The following is a 21,325-nucleotide window of genomic DNA, read 5'->3' on the forward strand; positions in this document are numbered from 1 at the left end:
CCCCCAAATTCCGTGAATGGGGCAGGGAGGTGGCGTGTTAAAAGCCTTGTCTAAAAGCACCCTGGATTGGATCCAGACCTTTGTTCAGTGCTGTTCTGCTTGTGCCACAGTGTGGGTGGACAACTTCCCTCTAGTCGAGGTCAGCATAGAGTGTTGGGTGGGCAGGATATGACCGTCACTTCCAATAAAAATACGGTGTTTTAGGATTTTTTAAAACCCTTCCATTTAAGAGATGAGTTAAGGCACTTACCAATTCACTCTTGCACCAAAAACACATAGAAACGGTAAGTTAAGATGTCTGCCTTAACTTCCACACCATGTAAGCAGTAAACACATTCTACAACAGAGGTAGGCAACCTGGTGCCCTCCAGATGTTTTGTGCTACATCTCCTGTAATCACCATTGGCCATGTTGGCAGGGGCTGATGGGAGATGTAGTTCAAAACATCTGGAGGGCACCAGGTTGCCTACCTCTGTTGTAGAATGTGTTTACTGCTTACATGGTGTGGAAGTGTTGCCTACACCTGTTCTACAGTGTCACAGATTTTGCTAGCTTACAACTTAGCCTCCATCCACCCACACGGAGTGGTGACATTGAAGTAGTATGTCAAACTTTAATAAGATGTATACTTTAAATTCTAAACCTTTAATTCTGGCAACCACCTCATGCATAGCTTATGTTAAGAGATGCAGAGTACAATCCTGTGCATGGTTTACAACAACTTGATCTGGTGTGGTTGTAAATTCAGTACTTTTAAATCTGACAATCAGTTTCTTGCAAAGCTTATCTTAAGCTGAGTGTAGACTACAATCTTGTCATGTTCAACTGAAAGTTTAACCAGCAAAGTACTATTCCCTCTTATTAGAACAACAGCCTCTGCTTATAAATTCGAAAGATTTAATTAAGTTAATCATTTACAAAGGCCAATCCTATACATGCTTACTCATGAATGACTCACCTCCTCTTTGCTGACTTACGTGTTGCCTCATGATGATACAGAAACTAGGTTCAACACCTGTCTGCCACCAGTCATGTTCCTCCATCTGTCAGTGTTGTTTTCTCCCTATATGCTGCCATAAGTGCCATCACTAGAGAACTGGAAGCAGCCAATCTAACATTAATTTTTAAGAAGGGATCCAGGGTGAATCCAGGAAATTACAGGCTAGTTAATTTAGGGCGCAATCCTATCAGGATAGGTGGCCACCTCTGAACTCAGAGGCGACTGCCTATCCAATGCAGGGCAGGAGCAGCGCGGAGAGGATCATCCCATCCACGCTTCAGCCGCCCTGCATTCGCGGCTAGGCAGCTGATTTCGGCTGTCTAGCTGCGGGAAGGCAGATCGGGGGCAGATGCAGGATGATACATAGGAAATATCGGAACGGCACTTCCACCTGCCCCGGTCCACCCCCAGGAACGCCCGTTTTTGCCACTCCACGCTCCTCTTATGAGCATAGGGCCGTTCCGCACTGCATACGAGGTGGGGCGGGGCAGGGGACCTATCCTATGGCCATCTAGGATACTGGCTGGGGGATGCTGGGAGTTGTAGGACTTGTAGGACGTTTTCTGTCTAAACATACATAGGATTGCACCCTTAATGTCTCTTCCTGGTAAGTTGATGGAAAGCATTATTAAGTATAAACTTCAATGGTAGTGGAGTTGGGAAGGGGGGCAGGCAGGGAGAAACAGAGCGCCACCACCTTTTTTGTGACAACAGGAATGATGATGTCATCTTCTGGAGCACTATTTGTCAATCCTCTACATAGCAAATAAATAAGCTTTTATTTATTTATTTATTTATTTATTGCATTTATACCCCGCCTTTTTTCCTCTTGCAAGGAACCCAAGGCAGCTTACATTATCCTCCTCCTCTCCATTTTATTCTCACAACAACCCTGTGAGGTGGGTTGGGCTGAGAGTGTGTGACTGGCCCAAAGTCACCCAGTGAGCTTCCATGGCTGAGTGGGGACTAGAACCCCGATCTCCCAGCTCCTAGTCCAACACTCTTGCCACTACACCACACTGGCTCTCATTTCTCAGAGAGAAACCTGCCAAATAAGCTGAGCAGAGGAAGAGAGAGAAAGGGTCACTCATCAGTCACTCTTTTCTTTTTCCATGTAGTCTGTGATCCAGTTGGCATGATCAAAACAGCCACTGTGGCTTATTGGCTGCCCGCTACACCACAGCCTGCCATGGCATAAACAGCCACAATGGGCTGTTCAAGCATGCAGGGCGGCCCTATGGCTCTGGCCAGGTATTGACTCGGGAGCAACTCTGGTAGCCATGATACACTACTCAGAGAAATCTGATAGGAAACCCATCATCACATTATTCTCTACTCCCTGTCCCCTTAAAAAATTGGAATCTTGAATATAAATAGCTTAGTCAGGCAGCACCTATGGCAATAGCCACAGCAACAACATATAAACACTTAAATCACCTGTCCAGCATGCAGCCAAGTTTTGATGAAAATTTCTAAATAAGGTGCGTTCTGGATTGCTGTTGTAAAAACAAAATGGGATTGTGAAGAGCATTCAGGGGCCTATCTTCACGGGTGATTTGCTGTGGATTGGGACTGTTTGGAGGTCCTTTGTGACACATGATGTCATGACTAGTCCACAGCCACCCTGGAGTTTATCTGTGGGGAAGCTGCATTTTTGCAGAGTACTTTTACTCCATTGTTTTTCCTTAATTCACCTCTTCTGCTGTTGAGCTGCTGTGTGCCCATCCCTCTGCTTTAAATTCTTTCGAGCCTTCAGAATCATGCTGCACTTCCTTTTCGCCAGTGGGAGTAACTAGCCTCTGTGATTATGCACTTCTCTGTTGTTTGATTACTTCACTTCTCTGATGTTGCGTTAAATCACGTCTCTGATGTTGTGTAAAGTCGCTTCTCTGACATTGTATTACTTTGCTTCTCTGATGCGAATAAGGGTGTTATCACTCTAGCAATCTAGAAACACGGATTGCTGGAAACACAGGACCAGAAAAGCCTGTCATTGTGAGCAGGGAGAAGTACCCAGGGAAGGAGAAAGAGGAGTTGGAAGCTAAACGTTTGCTAGAATGGGACAGGGGTGCTCTTATAGGGAGCCTTCAGATGCTGTACTGGAGAATCAAGGATTTTTCTAAGATAAAGAGCCCCAAATGCTGTCACCTTTCCTCATAGGGGAGGTGCTCCAGCTCCTTGATCATTTTGGTTGCCCGTTTCTGTGCCTCTTCTAGCTCTACAGTATCTCTTTTGAGGTGCAGTGGTAAGTAGAACTGTACACCATATTTCAGATGTGGTCACACCATAGATATGTATAAAGGCATTATGCTATTGGCAGTTTTATTTTCAATTCCTTTTCTAATGACCCCCAACATGGAATTTGCCTTTTTCACAGTAGTCAAACAGCAGATTTATATTTTCATTGACTTATCCACCACAACCCCAAGATCCCTTTCTTGGAAGACTGAGATGTAGTTTGGAACTTTCATTTTGTAGTCTGCCTCAATAGGGCATATGCAATTTCAAAGGGGAAAATTGGATTGCCCAAGGGCCATGGCAAAGACTTGTGGCTTACTGTCCCTCTATGCAGCACTGGAGAGATGAGTGGGGACTTACCTGGAAATAAATAAAAAACTTGACTTCTCCAGATGGAAGTTACACAGAATTTGAAGAAAATACACTGAAGATCAGATAGTTGCAAAACATTGCAAGGAAATCCATTACAATATTTTATAGCTTTTACTGGATATTAAACGTTATACAATGCACAAACATACTCCTTTCAAAACATTTTAGATACTCCTGGGAATGGGAGGCACAGAATTTTTTTTTTAAGGTTGGAGAACCAATTATATCATGGCAGCTGAGAAAGAGGAATAACTCTTTTTTTTTTTTTGCTAAAATGTGTCAGAACTGGACTCGTGTAAAAACTAATACAGCTTATGAATAATTACATTACTATGGATCATCAGAGCAGCAGTTTGCCAGAGATCTGAAATATCCTCAGATGAAGTATTCATTGTCAATATTTGTAGTTGCCTAGATTCATAGGAAACTAGAAGACAATAATCCAGACATTGCTAAATTGTGTATTTCTCTTTTTAATGTCTATTTAAAAAGGCGGGGGGGGGAGTGTGAAGACACAGGCTTTATTTTTATTAAAGCTGTTTAAATTCTTTAAGTATATTGATTATTTTATGATGTCAGTCTATATTCCATAAAGAACACCTTAAAGGTGAATGAGCAAAAAGGGGTTATAGAATGTTAACCGGCTGATCTACAACCCAGTTAAGCCAAAATTCTTGAACATAAGATGACTTACTTCCTGATCCCAGATACCTAAGCAATACACTGAACTAGAAAACATGATAATGTACAGCCCAATCCTGTGTAAGTTTACTTGGAGGTAAGTAAACTCAGTGGGACTTACTCCTAAATTAGTGCGTATAATTTTGGAACCTTACAACACAATCTGATGCAGCTTTAGTCAGAAGTAAGTCCCACTAAATTGAAACTAAGTGTACATAGGATTGAAGCCTTCATCCCATTGCAGTGAATGGGACTAAATAAACTTAATGACAACCACTTTGGTTTAAGTGCACTGTTGACTAGGTTGTCTGTCAGCACTGGCCCAATTCACACATAACAAGAAGCCACCATGGGTGAATTTCCCCATGGGGCTTCTTGTTGCAGTGGCAGCAGCCATTTTGAATATTTGGGGGTGCCATAGCTTCTCATTAGGTGCAAACCAGGAGAGGGTGGGTTTTGGGGGTGGTTGACAAGCCACCCTCAATCCTAAAACAGCCCATCAGTTCTGGGTGGCTTCTCAACCACCCCAACAGCCCGCCCTCACTGGGTTCACACATAATGAGAAGTCATGGCGGCAGGCACTTGGATTGCCATCCTGGCGCCTGTGGATGCTGAAACCCACCATAGCTAATAAGCCATGGTGGGCTGTGGTGGTGTGTCAACCAGGTCACTGAGTCCCAATTTCACGTTACAAAAAAAGTCCCACAACTTCCAGCATTCCTCCAACCAGCCATTCTGGCTGGGGCATGTTGGGAATTGTAGGACCTTTTCCTGTCTATACATGCATAGGATTGCAACCTTACGTGGGTTATCTTTCCACCACATGGAGCTCCATAGTGATATGGGATATGACCACATGAACTGGACAGCCGTGTTATTAGTGTGTTGATTTACATATGTTACTATTGCAATACAGAACCTGACCTCAGGAAATAACTTTTTGACAACTACCACTGCCAGCAATTGATTGGTAATGTATGCATTGGGCCATTGTCATTCTAAAGAACAGCATGCCCTTAGTTTGTTTTCCATATATGCCTGATACTCTTTTCTATAGTGTGTTCCTGGTATCTGGCATCCCCCTTCTTACCATCAAGAAACTGTCTTCCATCTCCTGTGCTAAGTGGCTGAAATAGTCTGGAGACAATTTGTGGATTAAGTGTTATTCTGTTTGCTAATCTGTTGTGTGTGCTGTGTATTAGTATTCTCGGAAGATTTCATTTCCTCCCAAAGTTTTTAAGGTTAGATTCAGACAATGTGCTGATTCAGTTCACCTTATACTCACAAAGATAGTTCTCTAAATCTTAGTGAAATTCTAGAGGCATGATTGGAAAGATCCAACACATGTCCAACCCACAAGCCAACACAGGTTAAGCATGCCTAAAATAATGCGGAATCCAAAGAATACAAGATCCAAAGAAGGTTCCCTAAGAAGTGACACCATGTACAAAAGTTGCATGCATCTTCAGAGGAAGCTGTCAAGATAGTTTAGATTGCACTCCCCTTAGAAGGAAGCCTCCGATCTTGAAGGCTTCTGAGTATACAGTGCCCTACTGGACTTCTGCTGGCAGGGTAGGAGGAGTGGTGGAGGTGATTTTCACCGCTCTGCCCTCCTTTTATGAAATTATCCCCTAGATGGGCCTCTGAGCCCTTCTAGAGATGGTGCACTGCCAGGGGCTTGGCTGGGGTTGGAGAGGCCATAGGATTTCTCATATCCTGGCCTCTCTCCTCTCCCCTCACTGCCCACCAAAAAGCCCCCTTTTCTCTCCCTCTGAGGCTACATTTGCGAATTTGGGATGTAGCTGGCGAGGTTATTTCCGCGGTGTCTGGAAAGGGGCAGGGGAGGGGGATTAGAACTTAAGAGTTCCCTTTCCAAGGTTGTAGCAATGTCTGTGGCCTTGGGAGGGGGACCCTGAACAAAATCCTGTGTTCCCTGGGATGCTCTCCCAGACACCATAGGATTACTCGCCTCCTTACATTTGAGAGAGATTATCGTTCATTTCATCTACTATAGAATGTGATCTAAATCAATTGGACCTCAATTTTGGGGCATAGCTAATCTGGAATGAGGGTAGTGTGAAAGTAACAGTAGCACGATGATGAGAACACTGCAAGAACAGTCAATGTGTTATTGAAAACTCCTATTTTGACTTTTGTGGATTCCAGTTGTCCTAATTAAGACTCAAATTTCAGCAAGTGGGTGTAACTAAATCTAGAGAAGTCATTGTTGAAACACACCACTCTCTCCTAATTTGGAACCAGAAAATATACAATGGCTTTGTAAACCATTTAAACATGAAACTGATCATATAGCATTTTGATCAACACCTCTGTAGTTTATGTAAATTACTGTTTATGAAACTACCAAGCCTTTGATGTTTTGCTTTCCTGGCTATGATAACTGCTTTAATAAGTGTTTCTGGTCTTCTTTGGCTTTGATTATTTTGGAGTAGTGATGAGGGATGGAATCTGAACAGGCTTCAAAAAGCGCAGACACAAAAAAGGTGTGTGTGTGTGTGTGTGTGTGTGAAATAAACTACCTTTATATATACTACTGAATCCATATCCTTGCCCTTGTTTTCTTTTAGGCCGTGTTGGCCTTGGCCATACTGGGTGGGGATCATGGGAGTTGTAGTTCAACTAGTCCAGAGGGCACCGGGTTGGGGAAGGCTGCCCTAGATGAACCTGGCTATTTCTGGCCTGGTAATGGAGAGGAATCTTGAAATAGTTGTACACTAGTATGTTACGAAAAGAAATGCCTGAGTACAAACACAAGAAAAATATGTGTCACTCTGGTTGGGGAAATGAGGACATGGTGGTACATGGAAATGGTCTAGTTTTCAGGACACTTATGTAGTGGGTATAGCAAGATGCATTTGCTCTTCTTCTGACTGTTAGCATTGTGATGGTAGCATTGCAGCAACAGTTAATTCCAGATGTTTACAGTGCAGATTATGCAGATCAGATGTCCATTACAGATATATCACATTTGCCCTGACCCATGGGAAATAACTATCCCAGATACATCATAGATTCCATTCATCGTGCCAATAAGGGAAATTGGGACCCTGTCTCTTGTATAACTATGCCCATTTTTGTCAGTACGCACCACCACAACCCTAAATCCCTTAATGAAACTCAAGTAATCCAGAACTCTGGGAGAGAACGCCTCAGCTCAGCTACACTATTGCCCCGCCTTGGCTGGTGCTATACCGTAGCTTAGTATGCACAGAATAAGACAGTTACAGTTGAAAAGTAAACCTGTAGCAGGTGTTCATCTAGAGTGTGCAGATTACCCCATATACTGCAATGTCAGGAACAGTTTTGTATGTGTATCTATGTTTTATGCACAGAACTTCCCTGACATTGTTGTGAATGAGAAAGCTATTGCTGGGACCTCCAGGTGTACTTTGGGTCTCAAGATCAGGGTTGATATATCTTTGCATGCACATACGTACACTCCCACATAATCTTTTACATAATCTTCCACACGATGTGAGATGAAAGGGAAGGGAGGTGTAATCACTAGGGATGTAGGAAAGTCACTTACCTTTCCGCGGATTACGTTGATGGTGGGGGGGAGGCGTTCCGTCCCTCCCCCCGGAATCCTCGATGGGGGGGGAGGCAATCCATTCCTCCCCCCCGGAATCCTCCACGGCTGGCTGTGCTCTGCGGCAGCTCTGCGGAGCAGCCGGCCAGGCCCAGCTCAGGCCACAGCCGTCCGCAGCCAGATTTCCGGCTGTGGAGGGCTCTGGGGAAAAAAAACAAACCACGTATGCAAATGGCGGCGGCTACGGCCGCCGCCATTTGCGTTCCTTATTTTTGGCCGTCTTAGTCTACGTAAATATTTACGTTGACTATGACGGCGAAAATAAAGTGGAACGCCAATAGCGTAGTGGGCGCTATTTGTGTCCCTTTTTGATTCACCTTTTTAGCCTACGTAAATATTTACATAGGCTAAAACGGCGAATCAAAAAGGGACGCAAATAGCGCCTGCTACGCTATTTGCGTTCCCCTTTATTTTCGCCATCATAGTCTACATAAATATTTACGTAGACTAAGACGGCCAAAAATAAGGAACGCAAATGGCGGCGGCCGTAGCTGCCGCCATTTGTGTACGTGGGTTTTTTTTGTTTTTTTTTTAAAACCCAGCCATGATAGGCTACATAAATCTTTATGTAGCCTATCACGTTGTTTTTTTTTTACAAGACAAGACTGCAAATGGCGGCGGCGGCAGCCAGTCGGAAGACCAGCCGCTGCAGCCGCCACTGCTGCCGCTGCTGAAGCCACCACCAGAGCTGCCGCCGCCGCCCGGAAGACCCACCCCAGGTAAGTCTCGTCCCGAGGGGGATCCGCGGGGAGGCGGGGGGGTGTCAGGCTGTTCCACCACGGAGTTCGGGGGGCCGAATGCACTGGCATTCAGCCTCACCGAGATCCATTGCGGAATTCTCTGCCATCCCTAGTAATCACAGAGCGCCGTGTGGAAGAACAGCCCTTGGTTTGTTTGTGGTAAATCATATTTTAAATATTTTTTATTGTGGATTGAATCAGTTTTTGTGTTGATACCAATGTGCCCATGCTCACTGGAGCCCACCAGGCTTTCTGCCCCTCCATATCTTTATTTTATTTCTTAAGATTTTTTAACTGGCACGCTGCAAAGTGAAAGACTGCTCTCTAGCACCATCTTTATTTGGGTTCAAAAGAGTCGTTTTGTGTTTTATAACCCAGAAGCCACCACTCCCTTGTACTTAGGTTCTTGAGCAAGTTACTTTTCTTTTAGTCTCACCAGTTTGCCTTCTGGCAAATGTATTTTGTTACTAGTTATGCCCACCATGGTAGCCATTTTATGAATGGGCAAACCCGCCCCCTGCCCCCCACATGGCAGGCATTTCATGGGATTACCTATGATACTTTGGGCTTTTCTACCCAAGGCATTTAGTGTATGCTGATCGTTCCCTACTCACGGTTGTTTACAGGTTCATTAGATGATGTTGTGACCCTCCAGTTTCGCATCTGTGTCTAACCAGTACTTTTGGCTAGTGTTTTTAGAACAGCGAAATGCAGCTTTTAATTGTTAAATGCGGAAGAAAGCATGATTTCCTCTTGTGTATTTGAACTATTCTGCTATACCATAGTGCCACCTAGGGGTTTTGTAATGGAAAAACAGAAAAGGAAATACTCCTAGTAGTGCTCAGATCTCAGTTCTACAATGAAAGCGAAAGTAGGTACAGTTGATTAACAGCGTTGTGTGGAAAAGCTCTTTCTCAAAATTCCAAACGTGCCAAATGACTCAAAAAGTTTGGGGACCCCTGGTCTATTGTTCCAGAATAGCAATGAAGTAAGTGTGTGTGTGTGTGTGTGTGTGTGTGTTTCAGAACTGGCTTCAGCACAGAATTGCTCAAATTTATTCAAACATTTAGAAAGAAAACATCTCCGTTTACACCTTTGGGATGGTCTCTCCTTTGAACTCAGAACACTTTATATATTGGCCTGCAGTTTTGTTGTTCCACTGGAACATTAGTGGTCAGTGTGCGTGGGTGGGAGGAGACGATCCTGGCAATGACTGGAGTCAGTCTGATGAATAGGAGCCAAAAGAACTCATCAAGTTCTATGACCAGAAACCTCATGTCTGTAATTAGGATAAATTTGTAAATTTTGACAGAACTACAAACATACCAAATTCCTATAATTCAACTCTTGATTGTACAATTTGCTTTTGGTGTGTCTTTTTACATACTTGCTTGTTTATTTTGAAGGAGGGTTTTTTTGCTTTTGGTTTTCTTTTTATGTATTTGCTTGTTTATTTATTCTGAAGTTTTAAAAAATTCTTTTGAACTTGAGCAAAAAGCAGAAAGTAAAGGGCATTTTCTGCAGGAAGAGAGTGGCCAGCAGGGCTCTCTGGAGCGTCTGCATGCCCTATGCCTCAGGGCGGTGGCAGCATTGGAACTCCCAGAGGTGGGTGTGCTGGATCTCCTGCCCTTCCTGATGCGCCATCTCAGGCAAGGGATTCATCCTGCCCCATGGGAGAGCCGGCCCTATAAGCCAGTTCTAGTAGTTTTATCTCTCCGGGAGCAGGTCTTTTGTAAAGCTAATGGGCAAGGCCGGCCCTCCCATGAGGACGCAGATCCTGTGCACCCGCCACTGGGAGTCCTGATGCTGCTGTCACTCTGTGCCTCTCAAAGCGAGGCATAGGGTGGGTGGGCACTCCAGAGAGCTCCACTGGTCATTCTCCTGCTGTAGCAAATGCTGCAACAGGAAAGCAGTTATTGCGACGGCCCAGAGCAGCAGCTGCCGCTGCTGCCGCCACCCACCCTATACCTCACTCTGTGTAAAGCATAGGCGGGCAGCCACTCTGCAGAACTGTGCTGGCCACAGCAAGAGAATGCCCAGCGCGGCTCTCCACGCAGAGCCTGCCCAGCCAAACGCCTTGCTCTGAGGGGTCCTTTTTCAGAGCCTCACCCTGAGAAAGGATGCCTCAGGGCGAGGTATTGAGGTGAACGTGGGCAGTGACGGCTCATGTTCCCCCCACTCCCAGCAGCAGCTCACACGTCCCTGCATCTGGCAGTGGTATGTAGCAGCTTGCGCTCCACCCCTGGCAGTGGTGTGCAGAGGCTCATGCTCCTCTGCTCCTGGCAGGGACACATGGCAGCTTGTGCTCCCCACCCACTCTTGGTGGTGTTGTGTTCTCCTGCCACAGGTGGAAGGAGGTCTTGTGCTGGCCCAGCTAATGGTTCTTAATTGCCCATTTAAAACCAATCCACCGCAAAATACTGTGCATTACAACAGGGAACAATATATTGTTGTTGGGAAAATTCATTTTCCTCCAGCTACAGTGTGGATTGCAGCTAATCTCAGAGGGAACAGGGAATGGGCAGCTGCTGCTTGTGCAAAATTCTATATACATATCAGACCTCCTGCACATGCACGCACACAAACGCACACCCCCCGGAGCTGGAGGGTCAAGTTCATTTCAAGCTTTTCTCTGTAATGAAGGAAAGAAAGTCCAGACTTTGAACAGGATTTTTTGAAATGTATCCCGCTAAAGTGGAGATGAAATATACTCAGTGGTGTAGCGGTAAATTTGGAAATGCAGGAGCTCACTGTGACAGTCTCCAAGGGTGGTCCAAAAATTTTAGGCAGCTGTGTCGATCCATCTCCACGGACCAGTTCTAGGAGTTTTCATCTCCACCAGGAGCACGTCTTTGGTAAAGCAAATAGGTCTTAATTGCCCATTCCAGACCAAGTCATCCCAAATACTTTGCATTCCAACATGGAACAATATATTGTTGACTGGAAAATTCATTCCTCCACAGCTGCAGTGAGGATTGCAGCTAAGCTCAGAGGGAACAGGGAATTCTGAGGGAGGTGGCAGATAACATCAGAGTCCCTGCTAATGAAAAGGTGCTGGGGCTGCATTCCTACGAGCCCTGCCTCCACTATACCACTGAATATACTCCCATCATTTATTTAATTTCATTTATTTCATTTCTATACCACTTCTGGGAGAAGCCTTCCTTGCATGGAAGGAAGCGACCTCAGGACTGGAGCGTTTGATGGAGTTATTAGTGAGGCTGTGGGTATGTCTCCCAATGCTGCTATGCTGGTTTTTGTGTATACAGCTTATATTGTGGTGCCGATTCTGCTGCTAATTGAGCAGAGGATTGCAGCTACATTAGATTAGCATTAGTCTGAGTGCAGCAACTGCCCTTTGTAACCGGACCATAAAATTGTCCTGCCCGAGGATGAATACACCTAAAATTAAGTAACAATCTTAAATTGAATATAAAAAGGAAAGCTTAACCACTGAAGAGCAATAATAACGGAGAAACATGATGGTATTATATACAGGAAAAAAAATAAGGAAGGCAGCAGAATGCAAAACAGCATTTTGAGCGGTCGATAAGCTTGAGGAAGATTCACTAAAGAGATAATATAGTATTTTTTCAAACACTTGCAAAAACACTGGGACAGAATAAACGTGCACACCACAGAAAGTGATGATTCCTCTCTCAAGCCACTGTGAAGACTCTTTAAAAAAATGGCTCCAGCCAATAATTCAGCATGTGTACACACACACACACACACACACACACACTGCAGATTACAGTTGTAGACAACTTGCTGTTTACATTGCCCATGACAGGTGTGTGATTTTTCACACAACACTATCCTATTATGCTAGTAGGGTTATCCTAAACCATTCAGGACTAATTTATTGCAAGGCAAAACAGGAAAAAGTCTCCAGGAAAGACTGGGAAGGCATCCTATACACAGTTAACATATCTTGCCATATTTATTTATTTCGATTTCTGCGCTAACCCACCCACCCTTCAAATGTATTATCAGGGTGGCTTACAATAAAATATTTAAACCACCACTGAAAACTAATAATAATAAAAAATAGCAAATATATAAAAAACAGCATGAAAATAGTCCAAATAAAGCAAATGAACAATATGATCCTATGCATGCCTACTCAGAAGTAAAACTTATTGTGTTCAATGGAACTTACAGTACTTCCAGCTATGTGTGTCTAGGATTGCAGTTAAAAATTTGTTTTAAAGCTTGAGAAAATAAAAAGGGTTGAGCCTGATGGTGGAAAGACATTGGAATCGGTGCCAGGTGAGCCTCTCGAGGGGCAGAAAAGGCCCTTCCCCCAGTATTCACCCACTGCACCTCAGATGATGGGGGAAGCCAGAGAAGGTCCTCTGATGAGGATCTCAAAATATGGGCAGGCAAATGTAGCATAAGGTAGAGTGCTGAAGGTAGGACATATTTCATCTGCATTTGATTTAATATAGCATTTGCTTTCCCTCGCTATCCCCTTAAACATAATGTATGTGGTGAACTATGGAACATTTTCAAATTAGAAACATAAATTGCAAAGCTCTCTCTTGCAGGAACAAATATATGCTTTACAAATAAATCCTAAGCGACAGTCCAAAAATAAGACCTTGGTGTATCTGAGTTACAAACATATTTTTGTTATTAATATTTGCAAGCTTTCCAGCATACTCTACAGTTCTGCCATAATGTTATTCATATTAAGTAACTGATTCCCACTTGGTGAGCATGTTAGCTAAAAATGCTTCTGCCACTACAATCAAACGCACAGAAAAACTCCAAGATGTCAATATTAAGGATCTAAATGATCAATTATGCAATCCAGTGTGTTTAAATTTTTAATTTGATATGACTTTGCTTGGGCTCGTTCTGTCCTTCTAGGCAACAGGCTTATAATAGCTTCTCACAATGATGTTGAACAAGCGGCAAAAAATGCAGCTAAAAAAGATTCACATAGTTGGACATGGCTAATTTGTCAGTTTGGCCAATAAACGTTTCAATGTCTTGAGATGAGAAACTGTTAATAATGAGATCAGACTTGTTTTTATAGAAGAAAAGCTCGCTGTGTATGAAGCATCAGTTTCATCCAGCTGCTCCCCACCAAGAAAAAGCTAGTGGTGGTAGGTGGGGGAATTGCCTCCAAGATGATCCAGGCATGCAGACTTCCTAAAGTATGTGCTCTAGGGCAGTCCCATCTTGTCCTCCTTGGAGGTGTCTTCTCTTTTGTTAGCAGTGGGAGAGCCAGGGTGGTGTATAGTGGTTAGAGTGTTGGACTGGGACTTGAGAGACCTGGATTCAAGACCCCACTCAGCCATGAAGCTTGCTGGATGACTTTGGGCCAGTCACTGACTCTCAGCCTAACCTACCTCACAGGGTTGTTGTGAGGATAAAAAATTGACAGGAGGTTGATTATGTATGCTGCTTTGAGCTTCTGGGTGGACGGGTGGGATATAAATGTAATAATAGATCCGTGAGCAGTCAGAAGAGAGTGGTGGACAGGATGGGGAGGTGGGGGACAGCAGTGTCAGGTGGCCCTTTCAACTATGAATAGGCCTTAGGGGTTGCTCATCTTTCCACTCACTCTTCCACTCATTTTCCAGAAGCTTGTGCTGGCCATGTACAGAATGTGGACATATGTTTTTGTCAACATGGAGTGAATAGTTATTAATAACAGGAAAATGGAACCCAATCAAAGCTTATGAGTGCCATTGATTGTGCTAAAATTTGGCTCAACTGTAGAGGTTTTAAATTATTAATATTGTGTTTTCCCTCCATCTTTACAGAGTGGAGAAACCAGAGTGCAATTTACTTTGAGGTGAAGAGCTTAGATTACGCATGATGAGCGTTTCACTTTTCAGCCCAAGGAAGACTGGTACAGGTACTGTTGTGTTTGCGCTGAGTGCACATTTTCCTTTCAGCGTAATGAAAGCTATGCTAAGTGTAAGATGGTGAAGAGCATTCTAGAGTCATCTTCAAAGGAAAAAAAATCTAACTGGTAATGAATAGTTATGTGACAATTCCTTTTGATCATTCCCCTATAATTGAAGGTTCTTCTTATATCAGACATGGCATAATCCTTAAAACATAAGATGCAAAACAGTGCAACATCTTGGGTTGAAAGAATCCAAAACATTACTTTGTAAACAAGCAGAGTAACTCTGTACTTTACCGGGAAAAGTGGCACAGTTCCACTTCACTCACATTCCCACCTGAGACCATTCCTTTGGGGGTAGTGGGAAGGCCCTTGGGCAGGATGTCCTCAGTGGCTTCACCTCCGCCTCACTGCTGTCACCACTTCCCATCAGGGCCGGTCCTACCATGAGGAAGAGTGAGGCAGCCTCCTGAGGCAGCAGAGCGTTGGAGGACAGAGCTATGTGGGCTACGTCGCCTTCCCTGTGCCCTTGAAGCTAGCCTGCTCCCCTCAGGAGGTGCTGTGCCATCCGATCAGCTTCTGTACATAGAATGGGGGGCAGGCATCTTGATCTTTGCATCAGGCAGCAATATGCCTTGGGCACTGCTGCTCGTTCAGCAGTGCCCAATGGGGTGCTGGACTTGATGGTCTCATAGGCCCCTTCCAACCCTACTATTCTATGATTCTATGATTCACTTGCCCTCTCTCTTTGGGACCAATCTGCACCACCGCCCAAAGGGAGAGCAAGGCGTTGACAGAAGATTGGGCTGCTCCTTGTCCTTGCTCCTTTCGCTGCTCATTTACTTAAAGTGGACAAGTGAACAGGCAGCTTCAAGGAGGAAGAGGCACAGGAGCAGGGGGCTTTTTGCTGGAGTATTTATCTTAGGAGGTGTCCAAAAATGCTGTCCTCTGACACCAGCCCTGGGGCATATGACTTACCTGTATGCAACAGTGCTGTGACTGCCTTTTTAAAAAAAGCAAAGCTGTCAAGGGAAGAGTAAGTTTAAAGTGGAGACGCAGGGAAGAAGTGACATAGAAAACACTGGTATATGACAATATCATCTGGGGCTGTCTTCACGAAAGATTTAGTGTGAAGTTAGACCAGTCTGAATTCCTTCGTGACAGATGACGCCATCACCAGTCCACTGCCAATCAGGTGCTTCCCTCTTGAAAAGCTGCATTTTCTGAAACTCCTCTTACCCCGACTTTTTTACTGAAAGCGGCCCCCTGGTGGTTTTACCACAGTGTGCCATGTCCACCCCACTTTAAATCCTGGGTGTGCCTCTGTGACCTGGCAGTGATGTGGTCAAGGGGGTGGGATGCCCCATTCCCTCTTGTTTCCCCAAAGGAAGTAGTTTTTCCCATTTCCATTGAGAAAATCCCCAGGAGCAGAGCAGCGACTCCTCACATTACTGCAGTAGTGGGGACACTCAATCACCTTAAGTAGCCTGCTTTTAATCTTTAACATATCCCCCCCTTCTGTGCTTGTTTATTCAGAAGTAAGAAATACATCTCACTCTCCTGCAGTGAAAGGGTTAAAGGCTAACTTTAGTAACTCACCTAAAGCGCTCTTTCATTTCTCCAATGCTATCTTAAATTGCTATTGCGATTTTGTGCTTCTTTGATGTACTGTAGTTTCTCTGTTATGTAAAGTCCTTTCTCTGCTTTATTGCGGTGATGATCTTTCGTTTTGTGCTTCTTTGATGTACTGTAGTTTCTCTGTTATGTAAAGTCCTTTCTCTGCTTTATTGCGGTGATGATCTTTCGGGTATATGGGAACTTCTCATTGTGAGCAGGGAGAAGGAGAAAGGGGTGTGTGGAAGCAATAGGTAAAAGTGTACACATGGTGAAAATGGAGTGGGAGCAATAACTCTGCAGCAGATTGCTGAGATGCAGCAAAATTGGGGTGGGGGGGAGCTCTCAGGAGCCTTCAGATGCTGCACTGGAGAACTGGGGATTTTGGTTTCTTCAAGGAAATCTGCACACACAGGAAAATTAGTTGCTCTCCATTCCTAATGTAGTAGCAGTGGGGAGCCTGGACAGGGACAGGAAACAAGCCTCTCTCATTGGTTGAGCAGCTCCTGCCAGTTTGATGGTGTTCCGTTCTACTCCTCCTATCCCACCTAGAAGTATGTTCCTTTCAAGTGCTGAAAACCTGATTTTAAAGATACATTACACTCGGCTTATCTTGCTTCATGTGTCCCTGATGGGCCAAAGCCAATTCCATGAAAAGCCAGGTAATATTCCAATGCGCTTCTCATTCTGTTGCTGTGAAGATCCCCCCCTAGATTCTCCATAAAAGGTTAGTGCATGAAGGTCGAAGGAGGACAATTCCAGATTAAATGGCTAATGTGGATTTCTAATGAGAGGACATCAATTACCCTCTCCTCCCCTCTCCCTACCATCTAAGTAGGCTAATTCAACAGCTGCACTGAACAAGGGCAGAAGCTGCAAGAAGGAAGCATCTAATTAAAGTTGCAGGGGATATTTGCTGAATAGAACATTATAATGAAAGCATTATAGAACAATTTTGGCTCTGGAGACAGGCATGACCACATAATATGGCACTGCATTAAGTGTTGTGTGGAATCATCATACCATTTTGAATTCACGTCCCAATGATGGCAGAAAAGCAACGCCTCCAAAATGCTAATGGGCTCTAGTATGAAACCAACCATACTTAGGGCACAATCCTATGGCTGCTAGACAACAGCTAGATGGCTATAGGATTGGTCGGTTTCTGGGAACCACCCTTGGAGCTTGTGCCCCGAGGTCTCTTCCTGGAGAACTGCCTCCGCTGCCACCTTCTAGGCAGTATGGAACGTCCCCAGGCTCTGGGCTCGTAAGAGCAGCATGGAGCAGGGCAAAAGGGGGCATTCCCAGGGATGGGGAGTGCGGAAGTGCCAGTACGACACTTCCTATGCATCGTCCGGCCTCCCCCCCCCCCCCGAGGCCCTGCAGCTAGACAGCTGAAATCGGCCATCTAGCTGCGAATGCAGGGCGGCCAGAGTGTGCGGAGGAGAAGATCTCCTCCGCGCTCTGCCTGTCTTGCATTGGATAGGTGGTCGCCTCTGAGTTCGGAGGCAGCTGCCTATCCTGATAGGATTGCTCCCTAAATGGTGTAAATCACCAGTGTTAACAAACAGCCCTTTCCCTCCCATCCTAAATAGTACACTTGATATGCTGTGGTATATTGCAGTGCAGAGGAGCGGATCATGGTGTTGTATGGTTTTGTTTGTATACATGTATACATTTCCCTAGCTGATTCCAAATAAACAAGAAGCCCCAGTTTTATTGCATCCTTGTTGTTGTGAAAGACTAGTTCTTACTGGCTTGAGAGAAAGAAGCTAGAAGGATGAATTTGTAATTATTAGAAGGCTTTGCTTTCCTACAGTGAATAAAAACTCATGTACAAAACATAAGAAAAATAAAGTAGTCTTAATATTTTTCCTAGATCAGCATTTTAAGTAGTTAGTAATTCCATGCATATATAATTGCCAAGAGGAAGAAAGTATATTGCTTAAAAACAAACATTGGATTCAGAGCTACTGCAATGGTACCTAGGTGGCCAGTGTATGGATACATTAGGAATCAAGGATGAATTCTGCATCTATTATTTCAACAGGAAGAATATCTCAGTTTTCCATATGTAATTATGGCTCCTCAAGGGCACCATAATAATTCTGAATATTAGCACAAAGTGGGATGTTTTACTTTGCTTCCGAGGACATCACTGGATATATTACAACAGGAAATTCATATCCCTAAACTTGACTATAGCTGACCTCCATCAGACTTTCAATGCTCAGATCCTATAGGAGATAAGAAGCAGCACAGAGTATGTAGGTAGTTTATGTCTCCTACAGCTGAATATGTGCCCCTTATTACCTGCTAGCTAGTGTGAGTCACCTTTGCCTATATATGTATACAGCTAGGTGCAACCAGTCTTTGCCTTGTTCTAACTGAATAAGGAATGAAGTGTCTTCTTGCTGACTTGGGTACTCCAGGCAGTCTTTTTTGATTCCCCCACCCCACATTTAAAAATCTATCACGCTACCAGTGGATTTTAGAACATGGCAAGTTTTGCAAAGTCTGGACACGTCTTCCCTACCATCTGTGGAAAATAACCTACCAGGGCAGGGAAAATATTTCTGTGATGTCTTCCACAGCTGCCTAAAAGAGGAGAATGGAACTCCCAGGGTGTCCCTCTTCCAGACATGCCCTTTTGGGAAAGACAGTGCTTTCCAGAGTTATCTGACAGTGCCATCTCTCTAGCCTCTCCATATCAAGCATATCATGCTTAGGTAGTTTGCATACCCGCACAGTTCTCAACCATCCTGTTTCTCATATTCCTTTCCACACAGACCAATGGGATAAACATTTTATCATTCCAAAGTGTGCTTTTCCTGTATTCGTGAAATGGTCTGAAGGAGATGAAGTCTTGGGTTTCAGCTCAGATTGCACACTTGATAAATTTTGTCATTGTATTTTTTAAAAATAATTGTACTGATTTAATATTTTATTTATATAACGCCACCTATTTATATGGTGCCTCACAAAGAACAGGAATGACAAATCCATAGCCCAAGAGGCTTACAGTCTAAAAATACGTATAGGGAAACCACGGTAGAAACCCGTTGTTAGCCACCCTGAGAGCTTTGTGAAGGTGTGGGATCAAACTGGAATAAACAAATAAGCAAAATGTTGTTACATTTCTGATGTAGCTGAGCCTCTTGGGGCGCAATCCCATGCATGTTTAGACAGAAAAAAGTCCTACAACTCCCAGCATTCCCCAGCCAGCATGTTGGGAGTTGTAGGATTTTTTTCTGTCTAAACATGCATAGGATTGTACACTCACTGGAGAATACAAATCCATTTCTTTGGTCTCCAAGGGATGATGCAGTAGGGTTCATATGTATACACTTCTGATTATGCCCCCTCTGTGCATGGGGAAAGTGCCACATATCTGATACACAATAGTGAGGACTGCCAACTTATTAAAGATATTTTAGTTCATTCATGATTAATTTGCATATTACCAAAAGCTCAATAGAGAGGAGTGTTTTTTTGAGATACCAACAGATGTACGATATAACAAACAGGAGCTACCTGTCATTGTTAGCAGGAAAGGCCTTTGTCTCATATTTTCCTTTTCAGTCCCATTACAGGAGCATGCCAGAACCAAAGTAGCCTCAACATATAGACAAGTGTGCCTTTAACACGTAAGGTGATTCAATACAAGCCTTTTATTATGCAATCGCCCTGCCTCATTCATGGAGTTTTATTGCCATCTTCCATTTGTAACCCTCCCTTGTTTTCTGTTTATCTGGAAGCAACCTTAATCTAATATTAAATTAAAATTTGCCTTTGTTAATTATTCAGTTAAAGCTAGAGTTTATTAATGCAACAAGTAAACAGGTTAGGTCTTTCTTCACACGGAGCTTTTATCCTGCGATTGAGATTAGATTGCTCCTTCACAGAAGTTTGCGGGCTCTTTACATGACGCCATGATCCTCCAAGGCGTCTCCTGCACTAAATGCCCTTTGTTCCATTTTTAAATAGATCGCAGGTAATGAGCGATCAAATTACCCCATTGTGTTCTGCTTGAGTTCCCTCCCTGAAAAGAGGAAAAGCAAGAAGAGGAGTGAGATCAATGAAAGATAATGGAAGACTCAGATGGGGGGTGGGAGTGGGTGATAAAGGGAGTCATTGTGATCCTGCATTGAAAACAGAAGCAGAAAGCCCTGTTTTAAATGCAGGGTTTTAGGCCGGTGTAGAGATGCCCTAAATCTCGTAGCTCTAATAATAATATTAATATATATTATCCTTTGCTTTTATCTCCTTGTTTGAGAGATTTGTGAACTGATTTAAAGATTAAAAAATCTAATCAGAATTATAGGGGTCACTTGACACATAGCAGGATCAGCGCTGTGCCACGGACAGATCGTAGACTTCCTGACTCCTGGTCCCAGCAGACAATCTTCCTCTTTCCCTTTGAAAATGTGGATGGACTTTACTGGAAGAGAAAATCCACAGACACCACACATTCCTCTGTCATAGGGAGCCTTTGTTACTTGATATAGGAACTCTTTTAATTACTTAAATAACTTCACAGTGTGTGGTGGGAAAGGGTAAATTTGTCAGTAGCTTTTATTAACAGTTACTCCAAGTTATTGTGCATATAGCAATACATATGTGGAGATTCTAGGACTGATATTCACAAAGCAACCATAGAAGGGAAGTACTTTAATATATAATACCCTAATATTAAAAATGAGCTAACATGGGGTGCCATCATACTTTAACTTAAGAAGGAAGATTGCCTCCAAACCAAGGAGGTTGCTAGACTGTGTAGTAGCTGTTGCCAATCCAGTCTCTTCAAAAGATCATCCTATCCCTTCTGCAGTTATGACATTTTTGGCTTTGACTTTTCGGGATGCGGAGTCATACTGCAGGTTTGCAGGAACAGAAACAATGACAGGCATTCTGAGCTCCTTCAGAGCTAACAGCTCCACAAATTAGCTATCCCTACCACCCTTGAAAGGCAGCAGGAACTGCTATGTTGTCTACTGGATCCTGACTCTTTGGGACTCTTGACTTCTATGTACAACTGCTGTTAGGATCCCTTCCCTGTTGCTTGGTAATTCCTTGCCACCCTAGAGCTTCAGGTCCTACATCTTTCTTCTGCTCCATCTATGACATCGCTCTACAGTTCCAAAACACCAAGACAAGCGTGCGCACTCAAATGGTGATGCTGGCTGCTGCAGCAAAAGTACTGC

The 21,325-nt window shown here is 43.9% G+C and overlaps 1 protein-coding gene across 4 annotated transcripts in view; it reads left to right on the top strand.

Moving 5' to 3' along the window:
• Positions 1-21,325, top strand: part of CLUL1 (clusterin like 1) — a 63,172-nt gene that overhangs the window by 1,050 nt on the left and 40,797 nt on the right. For 2 of the 4 annotated variants that reach the window (XM_084849750.1, XM_084849752.1), the window contains exons 1-2: positions 9,492-9,629; positions 14,419-14,513. In XM_084849750.1, the coding sequence (XP_084705876.1) occupies positions 14,471-14,513 (43 nt within the window). In that variant the 5' untranslated portion in view covers positions 9,492-9,629; positions 14,419-14,470. Of the gene's footprint in view, positions 1-9,456; positions 9,630-14,418; positions 14,514-21,325 lie in introns of those variants that run through there. The other 2 variants (XR_014790139.1, XM_084849751.1) reach the window with 2 other exon arrangements.

The sequence above is a fragment of the Heloderma suspectum genome, chromosome 4 (genome assembly GCF_057233095.1).
Source record: "Heloderma suspectum isolate Gila_16-S chromosome 4, 16-S_ref, whole genome shotgun sequence".
In the NCBI taxonomy this organism is placed as follows: domain Eukaryota; kingdom Metazoa; phylum Chordata; class Lepidosauria; order Squamata; family Helodermatidae; genus Heloderma; species Heloderma suspectum.